Genomic DNA, 22,363 nt, shown 5'->3' on the forward strand with positions numbered 1-22,363 from the left:
GGGAATTGCGCACTGCCACTACAGTCATCTAACAAATCTTTTGCTTCCAAAGATGACTTAGGCCATTCCTAAAGTTATCCCATTAGGTTATTTTTTTTAAATCACACCAAGAAGTATTAGGTTTGTTAGCTACACTGTAAAGACACCACATGCGCTTCAGGAGTCCCAGACCACTTTATATCTGCACATCATATGTAAATATACCCTTGAGAATATATGCAGCTGAATCACTGACAGCAAATCTTTTCATGCCTCCTGCCAAACTTATTTGTGAAGGCACTGTGCAGCTCTGCCATATTTAACATTTCCATTGGTAGTTTGACATCACAGGTCACACTTTCATACAAATGTGAGTCTGGAGTACATCTAATCAAATAAATACCTGTGGAGACTCCTGTCTTACAGAGTATTTGGAATCCCCCTTTGCATAAACAGCAAAACCTTCATACCCAGAAGCAAGAGGGCACAATGGCATAGCTGTAGGGAGTAGAGGGCCTACTAGACAGGAAGGGAAATTAAATCCTGAGGATGAAGCAAAATTTGCCTACTTTAAAAGTTCTTTTTTTTTGGCTAGTTGTTTTTTACCTACATAACTTGGTTTATGGCCATTTACAGGCTAGAACTGTATGAAGCGGAACGGTGGGAAATGACACATATGTGAGAATCCCATTCTGTATGACAGATCTACTGTTGCTGTTCTTGTCTTTTATATTGGTACTTTGACCCACAAATAATTTTGCTGGATTCAGTGGGAAGCAGGCACAAATATTGTGTTGGATGTCTTCTGTGCCCTTCTGTGTCTTCAGGCATCTTTGAAAATCTAGTCCTACATTACTAGTCAGCATGAGTACATCTAGAATACTCTCCATCTCCAAAAGTCAAACATTCTTTTATGCAGCAACTGCATAAGATGTTGATGTAGCAACAAGCAACAACTCCATTTCACAGTATCTTCCAATATAGTTTTTCTGAAATAGTCTTTATAACCACCAAATAAAGACCCAAAGTTAGAAACAGAAAGGTCCATTGGTATTAAGGAAGTTCAACCTGCTACACAACATGTAACTAAAACAGGTTCAAGTTTTGATTAAAAACAAGTATTAGTACTCAAATAATACTTGCAATTGTTAATTAAAACCACAAAGAACTAAATTAGGGAGGTTTTAATACACTAGTGGAAATGTGAAACAACCAGTCAAAAACACAGCAACCTGAAGGGACAGTTGGATACCTGCTCTGCTCCAGCAAAAGCATGGTAGAAGCAGGACACATATGTCATGATAGCTCTCTCATCAGGTTTGGGAGTATTCACAATATCTACAAGAGGGGGTGAGAAATTAATACAAAACAAAACAAAAACCAAAAAACAACAAAAAAAGAATTGAGGAGTAGAAAACAGAATGCATAAATTAAAGCACAACTTGTGTCACTGTGATTGTTTTCTTGTCCATAGCGCTGTGCTCTAGAAACTCTACAAAGCTGTAATAAATTTAGTGTTAGATTGATGGGTGCTGACAGAATAAAATGTACACTAGAAATTCAACACAAGCTCTTACAAAGAGATGGACTTTTTTTAATAAGCTTGATCCTGCAGTATTGTCACAAGGGAAGTGGACTTGGTTTTGCCAGGACTATTTGCACTAGAACTGGCATTTACATGTCTGGTGACTTAGAATGTGTGGGGGGTTTATTAAGACACAGGAAAGCCAGATTTTGATCCAGGGAGATGTTCTCTGGAAGTTGCATGTGGATTAGTTATAACCTTAGCATTGCATATCTGTATTGTTTATATTATTAATACCTGAAGTATGTTCAACTCTGAACAGCATTGCTTTTTAAAACTTTCCCTCTTTTCATTATGACATGATTCCAGAGCTCTTCTGAGATGCCTGTGTATGATTCTGTGTCCATTTTGCATTGCAGAAACATTTTATGTTGCCATTTGTACTTACCATTAAGCATTTAATATTTTAAAAACAATCCTGAAAGCTTAAGAGAAGGGTTTATTTTCTGAGCATCTGTTATGATGATTTTGACATCTGTAACAGGAATAATATCCAGCAGGCAGGGAAGCAATGGCATTCTGCTATTGTAATTGTTTTTTCCACTATGAGTTTATTTTCATCTTGCATTTTTACAGGTGCTTCAAAAGAATGCACACAAGTTCAGTTAACACAAGTTTAAGAGAATAATGTCCTCTATTCCATTCAGTAACCAGCTGTCAAAACCCTACTGGATATTATTAATAAATATACAGAAAGATGACATAGGAAGGTTTGTTTCTACGGAGCAAATGGATAGACTACTACTGGCTCTACCGAGACAGCGGCTCACAGAGAAAATCAGGCAACAGGAAATGAGCTCAGCTATAAGACGCTGTTCTAGAAACTAGTGAGAAAAGGATCAGAAACAGAAAAACTGCTGAAAGAAACAAGACAGAAGGTGAAGGATGAGATCTGATCCATCTTCTACAATCTCACCTTCTGAGCACCAGCAAATGCATGGTAGTAACAGGAAACATAAGTCATAATGGCTCTTTCATCAGGTCTGGCAGTGTTTACTACATCTGTGTAGAGAGAAGAGGGTTAACTGCTCAGAAATTCTCACAAGGTACTTCCATCAGATTACGCTGATGATGCCACCTCAGTGCTGTAAGGATTCAAAATAAATACACCATTATTCAGGTTGCATCTGTTTACTGATACCGGTGCAAAACTACCCAAGCTTTAGGAATTGGTAAATGGAAAAGATCGAACGCTCCTTGAAATGGAAAAGCATTTGAAGGCTGAGACTGTATCGCTACCTTCTGGTTTGTGAAAACTTCCAAGCAAATGGCATGGCTGGCAGAATTACTGTGTTCAGCTTCACTGTCACTCCAAAGCAAATTCATCTAAATCACTAGAATTATTCCAGAGTTAAACACAACCACTGACAGTCACAAAATAGGAGTGTGTATAGTGTACATTAGCACAGGGTCTCCATGACTGACGGGGTATTGACATATATCTGAAACCTGTATAACTCCTGCAGTGTAGAAATATATTTTGTGCTAAGAAAAGCCTGGACAGTAACAATTTTGCAATCCCTGAATCACTCTTTTTAGTTAATAGCATAAATCACAGGAGAGTTTGGCTTGGCTGGCTGATAGCTTTGTCCCTATTATAGCAAGAAAGAATAGTAGTACAGAGGGTGCAATCAACAAATAGATACATTGGTAAAAATGGACCCTTACAGTTCTTAACAGAAAAAGGTGGTTTTACACCAGTTAGAGCTGAGTGATGAAAGATGCCAGTGCAAGCTGTAAGGATTCCTGACAATTTAAGGAGTGGGAAGATACTGGCGTGAAAAGACCCAAGAATGAGGTGACAATTTCTTGTATTAACAGTGAGATTTCCAAGTTCAGGACCAAAGTATTTATTGATTTTTCACCTACTTCACATAGTTGTGAACTAAACATTGCAAAGTTTCCACTGAGAGCACAGTGGAAATAAAGAGAGGAAAAAGTGATGATGGATACTTAAAGGGTATTAGAAGCAGCATGATTTTACTTCCTCCTCCTCTGCAAGAAGGAGAATAGTAAGATAAGGGCTAGAATGTATAGAAAATCTGGTGAGGAGAAAAAAAGGTGTCTTACATTGTATGTGAAGAGAAAAAAATGAGGTTCAATAGTAAGGAGGTAGCACTTCTGTATATTCCCTTGCACAGTATTTCAGAGTAAAATAATTGTTACTTCAAATGGCAATTGCAGTTCCAAAGATTAAAACAATGTGTTTTGAAGCATAAAGGTGAAACTAAGAAACCTCTTCAATGAAGTGATCACAACCTGGATTTTCCAAATCATTCTGCACTGGCCTAACCTTCATGCCAAAGACTTGAAGAAGAGTAGACACTGCCAGTATGAGTGTTCTGGATAATTCCTGTGTTACTTCTGCTCTACTGAGAAACCACCAGAGCAGAGGCTGCATACTTGGAGAAGAAGGCTTTGCACTAGTGTAGGCAAATTCCAGTATTTTGGCAGCATTTTTTGCCTGGAGCACAAAAGTTTGGTTGTCTTGAAGAAATTCCAGAAACTTTCATAAATATCTTTTTTTGTTATTTGTCAACAAATTCTAAAGATTATTGGAGAAACCAAATATCAAATTATTGTTAAAACCATCACTGCAAAAGGTTTACAGCTAAAAGAAACAAAAAATTTGCTTCTCTCAACCTAGCTCTCTTCCATAGGATGCATGTTGCTATTATATTTTCAAAGCTCTGTACTATTTCTGTCCCTCGCACTTAAACATTTTAAAAATAGAATATGCTTTAAACTGCTAACAGTTCTATTTCCCTTTATGAGACAGTTATTTCTTGAAGGCAAGGATTATCTTTTGATCCTGCATTTTACCCCAATTATCACTGTGGGGGCTGAGATGTCCCGAGATGAGGGTCCAAAGTGCTATAATAAATATAGACAATAGCAAACCACCAGGGTGAAATTATCCAATACATGGGGAACAAGAAGGGAAAAAAATTGTTTGAAAACAAAGCAGGTTGCTCCATTATGATTCCAGTGGAAGGAATGTTGAAAATTTCCTAGTTACATAATACGTTTTACTGTCTTCTACTAGTGAGTAACGCAAAATTCAGTAAGATACAACTCTCACCTTCTGCATCCAACATCTTAGGGATATCCAAATGCTTTTCAGCAATTTCCATGGCAAGGTTGATATTTCCTATGGGGTCATCCTGTATCAAAGAAGAAAAGACAACGAGTTAAAGATAGTCTTTCCTTGAAGCAAGACTACAGTATGTACACTAAAACTGACTCTGTTTTCCAAACTGGAAATTGGAGTCACAACTATAACTCTTCAAAAAGCTGAGTCTACGTGAACTTTTGGTTTATCTACTGCTATACTTTCAAAAGTAAACAGTAACAACCTATCATGTACGACTAGGACTCTGATACAAGTATATTCTGGAGGGGAACATAAATAACGTATGCAGTGTACACGCATAATTCTGAGCTAATTCTGAATAAAGTACAGCAGTAATGCATACAGTAAAGGCCGCTGGTCCAGTAGACTATACTAGACAATTCATCATAAAGTTAATCCCGCATGTTTTATAGCTACTCTATGTTACGTTCTAGTGATACAAATTCTACTGAGTTTTTGGTTGGTCAGGTGCATGCATGAGAGAAAGCAAGCACCGACAGAACAACTCTCCAGAAGGAGCAAAATTTCTCAGTTTTGGCTTGGACAGACAAATCTGTAATGCCTCTACAAATGGAACTTCGTCTGGGTTTGAGATTTTGATTTTGGTTTTTTGAAGAAAAGAGAAAGGAAACAGTGAGCACAGTTCAGATAAACAGCACTTATTTCATATCTTATGCTACGGACAATGGAAGACAGTGACAGATTAGGGCTTGTCTTAAGGCAGCCTTCCCGTATCAGCTTGGAAAGTAAACACCCTACGTGAAACAGTAGTCCATGCCATTAATGCTTTCATTATTTTCATATATTCTGAACAATGCCAATGTCTACAGAGAGAGGTTGGGAAAATAAGACACAGAAAGAGCAAAGCTAGAGACGTTGCATGGCACTGAAAAAACGTTCATTTGTTCTCTATGGGGAATTTCCAGGGCTTCTGTTTGAATACAAACACTTTATAGAAAGGGATCTAGTCTCAAGCATGCTTCTTGCATTCCTTTGAAATAAACCTAGTAAGATTATTTAAAATGGAATGACAGCAATTGCTTAAGTTTCACAGAAGTCTGTTCCTCATGCGCATACATATGTCAGGTATCATATAAACATACGATACTAGTTAGCCTTTCCTTTGAAAGTTGCATGTTCAATAAAATATGTCATGAAGAACAGTTTACATTTTGAAACCTAACAATTTGGGTATAATAGAATACAAAGTCTCTAATTATAAGTTATCACTTTATCATCATTTAGCAGTTTCATGCATCACTGTAAGAGAAGTTTCAAATGTGAAGAATATTTGAAACCCATGAACTTATTTTTTCTATTACATAAGACACTATATGTAATAAAACGTGTATGTGCATTAACTGTGTATACAAAAACTCTTACTGAAATTAAATGGGACAAAAATACACTAAATCTAAGTGAGACCTATTGACTAGTTTAAAACACTGCTTATGGATGAGTGATGAGCACCTCCTATTTGTGTGTTTGTTACCAAGTCCATGAGTAAACAGTGCTCTATTGGTAAAGGATTTGTTTAAAACCACAGAAACTTCTGAATAATTGGAGATCCCCATCATCCATCCTTTTAAACAAAACTACAAGCCACAGTAACTAAAAATCTCTGCTACAGCTAAAGAAATACCTCATCTAATTTGTCATAAGCAAGAAGATCAGGCCTGTGTCTATGGATAAGGGCGTTGAAAGCAAGGCCATCTTTCCAGCTACGGGTTCATACAAAACACATTGGTGAGAAAAGGAAAGGACAGCATGCAGGAGATAAGTAACCACGAAACAAGACACCAAGACAGCTGTTAATGTAACCAAAATGAGCAGTCAATCAAACACAGCCAGGTCAGAAAAGCAAGATCTATTTTAGGATTTTTCTGCATGTGCTTTATGTGCCACAGCTCAGCCTCAGTTTGAAACCTGACCTGTTCTTATTTTGGAAACCTCTAAGAGGGAAATAGTAATACTAAAGCAGATCTAATTATGTTCTATACCCTTTTCTCAGTCCTCTCATATAGGATGGTTGTACTGTGAAGTTCTTTACTACTGTGTACCACTTTTCAAAGCACAAACTCAATCTAACTAACTACTGTTTGTGCCGTGCTTTAGAACACGTATGCAGAGACAGGTAGCTGTCTGTCATATTCCATGAATATGTTTATCTGTAGGAAAGGTTATATATAGCATTAGAGACCAAACTAGTGTTGATAGTTAATATTTTTCCCTTTGGTTCAGATCTGCAGCTGTCTTCACAACTGCCTGAATTAAAATCGTGAGTGTTCAGGAGTTAGTTCATTTAATTTTCATCACTGCTCACCTTGAAGACCCCAGCATATATCTGACATATATATAAAGCAAACTAAGTTTTCAAATCATTTCATTCCTTTATCTTTTCCCTCATCAAAGGCTTTCTAATAACAGCTGATCCCCAGTAAAATCAGTATGTAATGGAAGTGCATGGAATCAAAAATGTAGTCTATGATTTCCATTCTCTCTCATCAGTAAGAAGTTACACTCAACAAATTAAACCCATGATTAAGTTTTCTGATTTACTGATGTTTATGTGAGACCTTAAGATGCATTCATTCAAGGGAGCAGAAAATGGTACGTATGAATTGAGAGCTAACATGAAAAGACATGAAAAGCCACTTTCTTTTTAGGTTCTATTTTGCAGTAATGGTACTCAGAAATTCTCACATTATTACTTGCTCCTCATTCCTCCCCCTCAAGCCAAAGTGGCTGGTATCTTTTAGAAAGCATGCATTTTGCCAAGAGTAGCACACTGGAATAAAACAGTTTTGTAATCCCCGTGAGGTCCTACCCTAAGGAAGTAAGGGCATTGGTTTCATTTCCACTTGTCTGAAAGTGTAAGTATAATTGGTGAAATTGGTGTTTTCCATGGTAGACTGTAATTTACTGAGTAGTCCTGACTACCAAGGTGTTTCTTCTAAGGAATTTTAGGATTAATAATCAAGTCATTGTTTATTGCTCTGCAATCTACAGTCATTTACACCAGATTCAGAACAGGACAGACTGTAAATTACTATCAATGGTGAATAGAGAATTCCAATGCATCAGATTTAATATCCATATTGGGCATCGCAAAAGACTTCATCAATTGCCTGGCATTTGAGGACTAGATTATTTGCAATTAAATGCTAAAGTCATTGTAATGGAAAGGAAAGGACACAGGACAGACATGGGGTCCTTTCCTCCATGTCACCATTTTTTTGGTGACATGTTTAGAAAGCCAGTCAGAATTAGTATGCACTCCTCAGTCAGCTTGTCTTGTAGCAAACATGCTAAGCAAACCAGAAGTGAGCCAAATCACTGCAGGACAGCATGCTGTACCACCCAGACTGATGACCTTATTTAGCTTGGAGTAGTCAATAAGATCAGGTCGGTGTCTGTGGATAAGTGCACATAATCCAAGGCCATCTTTCCAGCTTTACAATAAAAAATAGAATGGAAAAAGATTAGTTAATAAAGTCATGGCATTTTACACTGTGATCCTTTTTCAAGGCCTAAATTAAGCAGGAACTCTCCTGTCAAATTCTGACACATACTGTCAACTATAATCCCTTTGAGCTTTTCTGTTACTCTGCTCCTTTTCCTGTAGTACATCTCTTACTCTACACTCCATACACATAGAAGGACTCCACAATACTTTCTAGGCAGTGTACGTGATGTACAATAGGTCCCAATTTCAATTGCTTAATTTGTGCAGTGTTCCAGGATTATACGTTCATTGATGAAAGTGCATAATCTCCTATTACACCTACAGCATGTTTGTGAAAAAATAAAAGGAGAGCAGACCTGCAACTACTTGAATTTGCTGAAGTGATTGGCTTTTTCTGTGTCAGTTATTTCAGACAATTTTAATAGCACAACAATGTCATGCTCATAGAAGTAAGAAGTCATAAATCAGCTTAGTTTATTTAAAACACTTCACACATATGATAGCTTCAATCTGAGCTCTTACACTTCAGTGTGACTTCAGGACCACTACCTTTTGAGGCAAGAATAGACAATGAATGGAGCTACAAATAACATTTATTTGGAAAGATTATGAGCAGTTGCTTTCAGCCAGAAGCAATTATTCTTAGAGATACTTTATGGAAACCCTTTATGCAATCACTGGGATTGTGAGTTTGAGGTCTTACCCTGTGCAGTAATTGTGTTTACTAAACATGTTAAGACTGTTAGAATCCCTGTCATGAAGATGTCTGGTTAGGTCTGTCAAATAATAGATCCACCTCCAATAAAAATGTAAAAAAATTAAGCAGCAAATGCATACAATGTATAGTATAAAATCATCCAGAAGGTAAAACTGAATGAAAATGAGCACCAAACTAACAAAAAGCTTTTTTTCCAAAAGGTACAGACTGAAGGAGTCTGGAAAACCCATTGTAAAGTAGCTCTGTAAGAGCTGATCAAACCAAACAATAAGCAAGGTACTTCAACTCAAGATGTTTTCCCCATACCATGTATCAGACCAGCATACGTATGCATATACACTAAGATTCTCATGCTGTAACTTACAGCATACCTTGCATCCATATAAATCTCTACTGAAATATACCTCTGTACATTCAAGGAAAGTAACACATAATCAATTTCAAATCTCTTAAAGACAATGTAGGGGCTGTAAATAAAACAAATTCTTTTTATCTGTGGATGCATGTGTGAGCTGTACCTTCTCTATCACTACATGGGCTTTAGGTGTTGTCATTACAAATTAACTCAAAACACTAAAACACTACAATACAGAGCTCTTGTTTTAAGTACTATAAGGGCTCCAGGGAAGGCAAGATTACATGGTTAAACAGTGCAAATTACAAGTCGTGTAGTTTAATGAGGCGGGTCACTGGCAGAGCTACAGGACCTAGCCCAGTGAAATTCCAAAACCAGGCAGCCTGCATATGGCCTAGAACTCCCTTTCTAGCCCTTACTGAAAACACAGAACCACAAGGCTGGAGCTTCCCTAAATTTTCCAGCTTAGCTCATAGTCCTGATTTGGAAAAAAAATGTAATTAAAGTGCTAATGCTGTGTACTGAATGCATTTCTGGCTCTTTATTTATAGTTACATTACAAAATTATAAAGACTGATTCATCATAATGAGATATTTCCATACTCCACACACTGGTGTTTTTGCCAAAACCAGTCTATAGCTACAGCGGCTTTCATTTGAAAGCAGTCATTTGCCAAGTCACTATGCTGCAGATATTCCCATATACCAAGGACCTCTAATAATGTAATATGGTCATTCTGTATGCAGGAGAGATTTTTTTCTTTTAAATGCTATGTAAGCCATGGTAAATAATGCCAAAGGCTAAACAAAAAAAAAGACTTTGAAGATAAAGCATGAAAATTTGAAACTAATCTAGTTAACAGTGAAGAGTGAAATTCTCCTATTAAATATATACCTACACAACTGATGGAAAAAAATTACCTATAATATTTTTGACTGCTTCTACCCATTGAAATAATGGAAGTTTACCTAAGATGGAAGTTCTGAATGTTCACATTTCTGTAAGGAGCAGTTTTCCTTTGACACCACAGCAGCAGCCCTTCTTTGGCAGAGGTCTCTGTAAAAGACACCAGGGAGTTAAAAAAAAAAAAAAAAAAAAAGGAATCATGTAACAAGTGCTTAAGTAATTAATTTCTTGTCATCTAAAATGTGGTCAGCCACCCGAAACTGCCTGGCATAAACCAACATTTAATCCTAAAAGATAACTGATACAAATAGACTAATGAGGTTCCATTAGGACCCAGAGGTCAGCTCAAATGGAACAACTCAGACTACAGTCTCCACCTGCACAATAATTCTGGGATATTAGAAGTTTAAGAAATTATATGGGTTAACAGAATGTATATTTGGAGAAAAATACCTAATACAAACATAATAGAGCCAGACAGAAAATACTTGCAGCCTCAGTCAGTTTGCTTGGGGGAAGGTATAAGTGCTGAACAAATACCTTTATTATCTGAACCCTAAGGGCATCTGAATACATAAGTAAAGGACAGAAACGATCAAACAGACCCTTAGGTCCACATTTAGTGTCCCACAAATTACAGGCAGAACAGTGTGCTGAGCTTGAAGGGACTACTTGTGTTGAAAATTGAGATGAGTTTTTAGAATTCTAGACTTTTCACAGCACAGACTTGATTTAAATAATACTGTAACTACAACGCACGTTTGGAGCCAGTTACCAATGAGAGTTAAGAACATAAATTCTAAAGGGGGGGAGGGGGGGGAAGTTTTAGAAAGAAGAGGGATATAATCAGATAATATTTGCAAAGAATGTAAGAAATGGACAGTACTAAGAAAATATGTTGGGAATAGGACAACCGTACAAGGTAAGCATAGTTTGAGGCCATGGAAGCCCAGAAACCCAGGCATGTATCTATCTTTATAACTGAGAGACATGCCCAGAACCTCTGCATTTAGAAAGCTGGCTCAAGGTCTCTGTCAGGATAAGGAGGGTAATTACTTTTTCCCTCCAGAAATCTATTTTGTCACCAGGTAGGGAACTTTCAGCATCATTTTCTGTGAAAAAAAATAATTTTTAAAATAGTCATCTCCCTTGGGCACAATTCACATAAAAATGTCTTGAAGAAATTTCTTAATTATTTAACATAGTTGCATTCCTATTACCTTCCACTGAAATATCCTGAATAGCAAAGCGAAGGATGATAGTCCAGATCATACCCAGAGTCATTTTCACATTGCCATCAACAATTTCTAAGGTGAGAAAAGAGATAGTAGTAGTTTTTAGACTTTTTTTGCATTTTCTCTTATTTTAATCATGTATTTCAATAAACAATATATTGCATCTAAGACATTTGTGTCTATCGACCATATTTCTTTATCTAGACAGAGTTCATCTGGGTTCTATTTTCAACAAACTCAGGCTTGTGCTACCCTGGCAGTCGGAGTGAAGATCACTGAAGCCATGGTCATTTCAGCCCTTCCACACTGAAAGGCTTCTCTCCAGGTAGTTGTAATTGTTCCAGATCTTTACCTTTTAGGTTGACTTTTTTAAGAGACCCTGAGGGGAAATTCATTCTTAAAGTCTGAACATCAGCTTTACTTCTTTCAGATACAAAGGAACTGAAAAAAATACAGTTTGCCACAGATTTTAAGAAACTACAGGCCATTAACAATTATTTTTTAATAAAATGGTTATCAAAAATTCCCCTATATTATTTAGACCTTTTTTGAAAATTTTACCTATAGTGCCAACACAGACTAGATATGAAGAACAGATCAAGAGACAGCACTACCTGAGACTAAGCTACATAGCTTCCTGTCAAGCAGCTCAGAAACATGGCCACAACGTTGTAATGTCTTACAGCTCTGACGCCGTGCACATTTATGCATCTTTGATATTAAAAGGGATTTTCTACCTCTGAGGTTTCAATTTGTTTCAGGACTGGTTGAGTCAACCTATAACAGAGGGTTCTAGGAAGGTGCTTTCTCCAGCCCTTCTCACATACTCATGGCAGTCCCCTCCACAAGCAAAGTCAGAATTCAGTGCTCCTACATTGTAATACGAAGAGTGATACCACTTAAATTTCTCAACACCAAAAAAATGTACAGCCAGACCACTTAGGCATGGTGAAAATGTTAAATCAACCTGAAAAGTATGGTGAGAGACTCGGGAAAACATAGTGCGACTATAAGGGTCTAGTACTAGCTGGGGAGACAGTGGAACAGTGAGAAAGAGAAACTACAGGCTGCCTTCCCAGTCACCTCACACCAAAAGCAGTGGAGCAGGAAGGCACCAGCTGCTCTCTTACTTGAAAGTCACCTCCAGCCTTGCTCTAGCAGTGGAGCAGCTGTGACTGCCTGGGGGCCCACTGGTGTTCCAGGGAAGGAGAGGGAAGAACTTGCAGCAGGAGGAATTTCCTCAATTTAACATCAAATGCCAATGGAGGTGCCATCAGAAAATGCAGTCTCTCTGCTACTTAAAAGATCTCTGAATCCAGGGGCAACTTTTAAAGAACAAAGCAGCTGCTACCCCCAAGACTTAAGATATATGTTAAATTGCAGTAGTATATGACACAAGCTGTCATTTGAACCTATGGAATTAACAAATGTGGTAGGAGATATACCACCCATCACTATTCTATACTTACTTTTCTTGTGTGATAATCCAACTTGAAATATGAATAGCTATTTTTTCAGATTTCCCATTTGTGTTCTACACTAATTTACCAAAATTCTTACCTGACTTAGTCTGCCTTCCATGCATTATTATTACCCTATTACTCCTGGAAGTCCTCAAGTCTTTTCAAATATCAGAACTAAACTCTCCCAGCCAAAAATGTCCAAATGGCAGTTAAAGCATGAAAGTAATTCTCTCTCCTCCTGCCTCCTTGGTCAAGTATTTAATTGTATTTTGATAGGATGTCTGATATGTATATACAGTAAAGAATAATTTCTTCAAATGTAAAATAAATGAGTTTAAATACTCAGGAGGCATTGTTGATTGTCAAGCAATCAGTTCATGGATTCGCCTAATCACTGCATCGTTGTTTTGATTTACATACCCATGTGTACACACAGACAGAATGAAAGAGCGAGAGAGGGGCTTTTCTATGTTGTGCCTCAAAGAGACTTTTCAAGCAATTTGCCAGGTTTGGTTTCTTATTATCTACTGCTAGCATGACATACAAAAAAGACATGCATAAAAGACAGGAAAATATCTAAAGAGAAGGAAAACAAAGTTGCTAAATGTTGAAAAGTATCAGTGACGAAAAAATACCTATTCAATCCTATCATTTTCCTCTACAGGAAATAAAAAGACTTCAGTGTTTTCTTCACACTGTCTGCTTGCTCTGGGAGGAATACAGTTCCTATGCCTCACATACACAAAGCTACAGCTTTCTGGAAATAAAAGGTCTTGCTGGCCTATGAAGACAGGAAAGTAGAGAAGGGAAAGGGAAAACAATAAAAACTACCTCAAGAGAAAGCTAAGCAAGGCAGTGTGGCAAGTTCTCAAAGGTTTTAGTGTCATTTTTTCATTCTGCTTTGGGTTTATTTATGTATTTTTATTCTAACCTCCTTGTAGCAGATTCACAGATCGTTTGATCTTTTGATTTGATTTCTCCTGCCCCCTGGAAAAGCAATACATTTCCCCTGCAGAATAACAGCTGTGAAAGAAGTGTTTCCTATTAACAAGATACTTATCTGTTGTGTTTCTCCATATCTCAGTTCATATTTTTTTTTTGGATGCAACTACCTTACAAATGGAGTTATTGCATTTTTTAAAGCTTAAGGGAAAACTTCTAACTCCTGGACTGTGCATGGCTCGTAAGGAGTACTTTCACAGCTTTCGCTTTAGCTTCTTGACTCTCTAGTCTCATTTCATCACCAGTGGAGCGAAAGACTCTTCCACAAGGCAGATCAGGGTAGCTAAATTAGACTTCTGCTCAGTATCACAGTTAAAGGTGATCACCTGTCTCCGCTACACAGACAGCCCAAAGAAGTCAGCCTCAGAACAGTAATAATGCCTTTAAAGACAGTTCCTGGCTCCTTAAAAATACTAAATTGAGTTTTGTACTAGTTTCCTACAGGAATCACAGTTTAATTTTTGTTTTGAGGCCCCATTTTAAATACCAGTTGGTCTCCTTGGGCCTACAGGCTATAGATCCCTCAGCATGTCAGATAATAAAACATGATCCTCATCAGATATAGAAGCAAAACTTTCATGCTTTGGAAATGAAAAAGTATTCCAAGCATCCGTGTAACTCAGAGAATGCCAAAACAGATGGATGCAGACAAGCCCATATACCCCATGCTTACACACAGGGGCAGTGAGTTAAGGGGTTAAGGACTTTGATAACAATACAAGCTTAAGGAGCCTGTCCTCTGCCTTCTTGCTGGCATTCATTCCATCTTCATCCTAAAATGACTGCCCAGTCAAGAATGCTGAAAAATGTAACAAAAGGCGAAAAAGAGGTGAAGTGTGCTTTAAACCCGGATCGGATTGCTGATCCAGCCTCCAGCATAGCTCAAGAAACAGTTGTCAGCCTAAGTGACAGGGTAGGGCTGTGCAGTGTGGGAGCAAGTATGCAGGACAAGGGGGCACAGGGACTCTTTAAACATGTACTGGTGCCAGAGGTCCCACACTCTGAAACTATACCCAGTCAGATGTGATACTGCATTGCTGCATCAGCACGGCACTGTGCCTTAGATAACAAATTTAGTCGAAGGGATGTGGTAAACTTAACAGAGCACTAAGCACGCCTGGGCCAGAGCTGGCTTTGTGTTCAGCCTGCTTAGAGTAGGAGTGGAAGGCACACAAATCTATCTGCTCCTGCCCACATGGATGTAATCTAAAGTGTGTTAGCAGCCATACTTGACATAGTGCAATGTCTTACAATGACAGGATCCTCTCTGCAGCTGAGATATGACAGTATCAGTGGATTTTTCTCCTGTGCTTCCATCCAAGAATTTAATATGTGGCTTTTAATGCTAACAAATGAATTTTTGCTTCTAATCCCTCCATTTTACAGATCAAAAATTCCAGAAACAGGCAATAAAAACCTGCAGCACACCCAAGAACATCACCTTAATATCCTGGCTTACTAAGTATGGCCTGCTGTTACATGCAGGAAGAAATATTGAGTGCAAGGACAGACATCACCTTACAGCAACTAGCTGAGAAGCTGGAAGAAGTTACTGCCTCTTGTTCCTGCCTCACTCCCAGAGAGAATTGCCTATTGTGACAGAGCATCTAAACTCATGCCGCTTGCTGCCAAGGAGAACAGCAGGGTTAGTTTAAATGAGCTTAATGGCTGATATGAGCTATCCCAGATGCTTTGCCTTCAGGTGATACAGAAAGTGCTCAAGCGCTGAGTACCATGGAAGTAATGAGCTGCAATAAGCAGGGCAAAATGAGGAAGATGGGAGTGCCGAGAGCTGGCCTGCTCCTTTCAGAAGCAGATATGACTGATGTGTCTTGGTTTAAATACTCCAGACTTACTTGAAGGACCTAGGTGTGAAAACATTGGTGCAAAACATAGTACAACCTGTGATCAGAGATAATCACCACTCTGTCCCATGACCACTCTTCTTGCTACACTCTTATTTTGAGTCATGAAGCCTGAGAGTCCCAGCATGATATGAGAGAAACTATCATTCATTTGCCCCACATTCTGTACTCTCAGTATTTCTGCACCAGCTATCTTAATTTTCATTTCCATACATAAATTGTCTCTTCAGTACCCTCTGCTGTCTGTTCAATGCCATGTCCCTCTCAGAATAACCTTAATAGCACAGGTTTAGAGGTAGTGGCATATTTTTCGATCCAACTTCATTTAATAAAGCAAAAGTCCCAGCTGCCCCTGACTGCCTGTACAACTTATGGAGGGGGCAGCCACTTCTGAAATGCAGTAGAGCTCTTCTGAGATCTGAAATAGCTTAGGGAACTGCCTGTTTTTCCCGCTGATGGCATATTCCCCAAAAACGTCTGTTATGTGCCTAAAGACAGATGGCATGGATTTGGCCTCAGATGGGCCACCCAGTTCAGACTCTAATGAGTAAAGGGTGAGTTCAAACAACTGCTCTGCCCAGAGAACACATATGAGGATTTTGGAGTTCTAAATCTAGAAACTGAACACGGTTGGAAAACAATACTGAAGAACAAAATGGGCTAGGTCAAACCACTGAGGAATCAATGAATATTGATAGATCTCTCCACTACTTCTACAGGTGCTCCTATCCCACCTAAGAATTTTCCTACTTCAGCCACAATTACGCTAAGCTCCCTGAGATCAAGGTTTGAAAGGCAGAATAAAGACAGATATAAGCCTGGAGAAACCAGAAAACCAGAAGAGAAGGCACATAAATCAATCTTAAAAGGCCTAGGGATGTGAAGCAATACAATTCTCTCCATGGAGCAGCTAGTTCTAGACAGACCTTTTTAATCCTAATTAAACAATGAATTGACTCTCATAGGAGGTGTAGGTTCACTTGCAGTGAGAGCCTGCCTTCTTTTGCTTAGAATTTACATCTGTGAGCATTTAGCTAGCCAACTGCATGTTGGTATTTAACTACCTGAACAACAGAACAATAAAAAAATAATAACTTCAGTAAATAACATCCCACCCCACTGTCTTCATATGTTCAGTCTCTCCCAAGCTGTCATTTCTTTGGATCACTCCCTTAACTCTACATGTGAATTTTAGAAACACAGCTGCCATATCCACAGTCAGTCTCATAATAAAACGGAAGTAGGTCCCAGCCACCTGGTAGTGATGTCAGCCTTTGTCTTGTCTGAATAATACCTACTGAAGATTAAATAAAGGCCCCAAACTGGATAAAACACACCCTAGAATCCAACCTGATTTCTAAAGGAGCTCCTTACTTTTAATAATGTGTAAGAAAAACATAATGCTCTGAAAGAAGAAGTCATTATCTGAACACCCACTGAAACACAGACAATTCCATTTAACACTGAAGATAAATTGATCTTAGAGACCATTTATACCCCATCTCTCTCCAGGTGTCCACAAATTTCCATCTCTTGTCCTTTCACAGATATAAGTCAGCAATAGATATTAATGGATTTTTGAGGCATCTATATATGAAGAGTGGCCCACATGATTTGGCCAAGTGTCTCTGTCAGACGTCTGCCATGTGAATGCCTAGGATCTAAACACAACGCATTGTCAAGCTCTGTCACATACCTTCTGCACCAATTGACACAAGTTTCACTCCTTTGCTGGCGATATAATCCAGAGCTTTGTTGACATTAGCAATTTTATGGAAGCGCATCTTCCCTCTGTCTGGTTTCGGTAGTCTTTCCCCTGCAGAGTAACAAATGTAAAGTGTTTATTGTTACATTCACCTGGCTACAGACACACAAGCGATTAGAACTCAAGAGTGAATGTGCCCTGAACACTGTCTAAAAGGTAGCAGTCATTCTAACAGGTATTTCTCTGAAAGCATGTCATAGGGCTTCGAACAACACCCCAAGGAGAAAATTCAAATGCTGAAATGTCTGACTTAGGCTTTTCTTGATATAGCAGTAAAACCAGAGTAAATTTTTACCTTTGCCCTAAACATAGAATCATAGAATCACAGAATAGTTAGGGCTGGAAAGGACCTTAAGATCACCTAGTTCCAACCCCCCTGCCATGGGCAGGGACACCTCACACTAAACCATGTCACCCAAGACTCTTCCAACCTGTCCTTGACAGGTGAGTGCTTCTTGCTACTCAACTTCTAGGTCATTGCTCCTGTCTGTGGTAGAGGAGCTGAATATTAAGAAGGCAGAATGTGTTCACTGTTTTGAATTGTTAACCAGTTTTGCTCTTTAACAGTGTTTCAGTTAACGTGCTGTAAATGCATAGCAAACTTCATTTCAGCCAACCTGAGATAACTTCCAATAGGAGCATCAGTTTGAGGCCATTTCTGAAGTCCTCCTCAATGTTCTCAATCTGCGTGCCTGCTTTCCTGAGGTGGGAATTGCACCAGGCTGTAAACGTCTGTAATAGTAATTTAAAAAAGAATCTTATCAAAAAGGCATTTTCTGAAACAATTGCTAAGCCATGTCAGTAAAAGCTGCATCTGAGATTTTCACTACTGCAGTCTTAAAATTTGGATGTCCAACTCCCATTAATTTTTTATGTTGCTGAGTTCAAAATTCTTATCCCAGATGTTCATGAAGATGCAAAGAATTGCTTGATTAGAAGCAATATGGTAGATTCTGCTCATAAATGCATCCTTAAAAAAAAAAAGATTTGCACATAAAGGCAAAAGTTATCTAATAGTTATTACTACTCAACATTCTTTGAGCACATAATTTTATGTCCGGACTTATCTGCTACACATTCTTTCTGGAAGGAAAGGTTTATATAGTAAAAAGGAAGCTGGGCAACAGAAAAAATGGAGGCAATAGCAAGCACAGAAGCAAAAACTTCCACTACCTGAACTCATGATAAACAGTTCTTATACAGATTATCTATGCCAGGGGCAAATAGCATGCATTTCTAACAGGCAGGAAGTTGCGAGAACACTCTTTAGGATGAAATAACTGAAGAAAGACTTCTCTTACTTGCAACTACAGTGAGAAACAGAATGCCTTTTGAAAACATGGACAATTAGAATGGGTTTTGAAAGCTTACAATAATTCAAGTGCAGGAGTTTTGCATTCAGATCTTGCAGCTATGAGATGCCTTACCAATGGTTTTATTTCTTAACTGTATGATTTTCAGAAAACTGCTACAACTTCAGGAAACACACAAATGCAGGTACTTAAATCTGCAGGGGAAATAGGTCACAAAAGCAACCACGCACATTTCCCTCTCCATGGAGAATAGCCAAGTCTGCTTTTACTCGCAGAAAAAAGCAGAACTAAGTCCATTGATCTACACAGGTCATATATATGTTACCTTCGTATGAATGAAATAAAACTATGGGCTAGTAGGAAATGTAGCTGTTAAAATCAGCCTTTTTCAAATACCCACTACTCCTCAGCCTTCTGACAAATTTTCCTTGCTTTTCAGTTAAGATATGGAAAAAAATTTACTAGGTATTTCACCAGGTATTTAACTCTAGGTATATAACAGGGTCATACATTTTGGTAAGTTAGACTTCCGCTTCTTAAAACTGCCACATATTTGGAATTCTCCTTCCTTTGCTATTTCAAATTACCATGATTTTAAATGTTATTACCATGGTTGCCATGGTAATAATATTATTATACTATAATTTATAATTTAAATATTGTTACCATGATTAAAAACATGTAATGTATTTAGATTTTAAAAATAAAATATATTCTAAATCCCCATTGTCAATATGAAATTTTTGTTGGCTTTTTTCTTGCCTGTTTTTTTTAAGCCATTTTATTTCTGACCTTTCAGAAACAGAATAAGAAAGGCAACTAGATGAAGGCAAAAACTTTCCCTGAAACGAATCTCATCAATTTTAGACAGATTTCATACCTTAAGAAGATATAGATTGAATTTTCAAAAATGGCTTATTCTTGAAAATGCAACTTTCTGCTAAAGAAGAACGTTCTGGTTGTCGCCGGGTTACACTCAGTTTATGCAAAGAATTTATGTGCAACTTGCTGGGCTCTTTTCTCAGAGCTCCTACAGTGACAAGAAACAGCTTGCTAAACTTTAGTTTTATCCACTTCTATTCAATTGAAAGGAAGAAGCAAGAAGTGCTATGGATATGGGGGGGCTGTTCAGTGAAATCCCTAATTCTTGATATTCAGAGACAGAGAGGAGAAAACACGGTACTGGAAGCGGATCTGGGCAGGGTTTCTGTTGACCTGCAGAGGATGAGAGTTGCAAGCAGAAGCGTAAGAAAATCTTTGCATATACAGATGAAGATAAGTATAGCTGCACTGAAACACCTCTGTAAATGTATCTATTTTAATAAAGGGATATTAGCTTGAAAAACAGTCACTCGAGAAGGTAGAACTTTCCTCATGTTAAGGCAACTAGCTTTACTGAGCTTATGGGAGACCTGAAATCAGTGTATCAAGCAACACAGCAGAGATACTAGGCACCTCTACCCTCAGGGCTCAACATGATGGAGTCTTAAGATAGTATTTGGTTTGGATCATTATAGGGGTAGGATCTAGTCTATAAGATTAATTTGCCTGCCTTAAGCAGTATTCTGTTCTACTGATATGTATCTAGAAAGGTTTAGCACCACATTAAGTCATTTGTTAATACCAAAAAATTATAACAAGTACCCTTGGAAGGAACAATGTTACGGTAATACAGAAAAAACAGATGAAAGAGCCCAAGGGTAAATGCACATGAACCTTGCATGGCAATTTGGCAAAAGTATTAGAAAGCTGAACCAGTAAATGCATGAGCCTTTCATGAATTAAGGTTAAGTGATGTGCTTCTCTGCAGAAACTATTGCAGTCTGTAGAATTTTTCCAGCACATCATGGTGGACTCAAAAAGGAATTTGAAGAAAAACCTCAGCCATTTTTATCTCCTCTTTCAGACATTTATAGTGAACGTTCTGACCCTGCACTACTCAAGTAAATGAGATTTCCCCAGTTTTCATTTAATTAACAGTTTAATGACAATGAGCCCACCAGTTGAGCAGTCTTAAAATACAAATCTGATTCTTATTGTGAAGAAAGCTACTTCTCAGTTTCTTAAGGAAAAATGGAACCAGGCACGCCTTACCTTATATATGTATATATAAATACATATATAAAAGCAAATTAGAATTTTGTCCACCTCTAATCTCACTGTGGTCCTCTATTTTGCCCCTACAACAGCTGTTTCAAATTACTGAGTACCACACTGATAGATACACAAGTTTTACCCAAAGATCACAAAGTTTTCATATATTTAAAACAGACATTTTTATGGCACTGAATTTGCTGAGAAACAAGCTCTCTTCTGAATCTTGTTCATTTTACGAAGACACTAAGCAGCCAGTGTTGCTATGATATAAACAAGGAGAAGATGCTACTACTGCTGAGTCAAGGTGTTTTCAATAAACAGTTTGATGACAGTCACTGGTTTTATGGGCTGTATTTTTATATCTGCAGGTTATTTAAGATTCTTTCCAGTAGCATGGGAGTTTGTCATCAATATTGCAGCATTTTAAAGGATAAACTTGGAATTACCTAGAAAGCCTCCATTCACATGAAGTTCTGCTGAAGCGCTCTATTGTGCGTGGGTTCTTTACTATCTGTATCTAGATAGCCTAGATTATCTTCTGTATCTTGAATATGAGATTTAGATCTTTTATATAAACCACAGTTTCTTAGAGCTTTCTATTTCATCAGTGCATCAGGTCATGAAATGGTGCTATCCCCTCATGACAGTCGTCTTGAGCCTCATGGGAAGTGTTGCTGCAGTACATTACAGCAGACTCTTGGCATGTGGCTTAATAGCTTGATGCCTTGCAAACTGGCTTACTTTACTGGGACCAAACATGGCTACAGGAATGCTGCTTAAGGAAGTGTTTACTATGTTTCAGTGATGCAACCCGTAAGTGACTCTGTTGAAGCTACTGCAAAACTTAACTTGCAAATTTTAACAGTTTCCATAACTCACATTTTATTTCACCCTCATCCTTCTATTCTTGTTGTGACACCACTTGTTCTCACTGCTTTGGCTTTAACTAACAATTCTATTCATAGCTATTAAGAAACAATTCAAAGCACGTTCAAGTCAGGGAGATCAAGATACAGCCAGCATGTAGTACCCCGCAAATTTGTAATCCACTGAGATTTAAAAGCTATTAAATGACTTAGACAATGCAAATTCCTTTTTCTGCTGAACTGTACAGCACATTTCAGAACATCAGATTGACCAGAGAAACAAGGCAGGACAGAAGGCACCAAACCGAATACCAGGAGGGATACAAGTAAGTGCCTAGAAAGCTAGACATTTCTTTTTATAATGTATTTACCATAGGTGGCTCTACTAATTTTAAAAATAAATAAATCACTTTTTCTCCTTTCCAAAATTGTTACTACAGAAGAAACTTTGCTGGTATTCTTAGATGAGAGACCACAGAAGAGAGGCTGCGGGGCAGGAAGCCAAAGAATTTGCAGCCCCACAGGTAAATGTTCTCTTAATGCACTATTAATTGTCCACTGCTGTCACAGGTCTATTTTGGAAAAGCTAGCTCTAGAAAAGGGAGTGCAGTTTA

At 38.0% G+C, this 22,363-nt stretch overlaps 1 protein-coding gene across 3 annotated transcripts in view; it reads right to left on the reverse strand.

Annotated features, from left to right (window-relative positions):
• Positions 1-22,363, reverse strand: part of ACTN2 (actinin alpha 2) — a 68,778-nt gene that overhangs the window by 25,435 nt on the left and 20,980 nt on the right. For all 3 annotated transcript variants that reach the window (XM_062637397.1, XM_062637398.1, XM_062637396.1), the window contains exons 2-8: positions 18,091-18,205; positions 17,405-17,524; positions 11,364-11,450; positions 10,206-10,293; positions 8,071-8,149; positions 4,647-4,728; positions 1,232-1,317 (exon numbers count right to left, since the gene is read on the reverse strand). In XM_062637397.1, coding sequence (XP_062493381.1) covers positions 1,232-1,317; positions 4,647-4,728; positions 8,071-8,149; positions 10,206-10,293; positions 11,364-11,450; positions 17,405-17,524; positions 18,091-18,205 — 657 coding nt within the window. The remainder of the gene's footprint in view (positions 1-1,231; positions 1,318-4,646; positions 4,729-8,070; positions 8,150-10,205; positions 10,294-11,363; positions 11,451-17,404; positions 17,525-18,090; positions 18,206-22,363) is intronic.

The sequence above is a fragment of the Pezoporus occidentalis genome, unplaced genomic scaffold, assembly GCF_034315485.1.
Source record: "Pezoporus occidentalis ecotype Australia unplaced genomic scaffold, CSIRO_AGI_Poc_V1 ctg52, whole genome shotgun sequence".
Classification (NCBI taxonomy): Eukaryota; Metazoa; Chordata; class Aves; order Psittaciformes; family Psittacidae; genus Pezoporus; species Pezoporus occidentalis.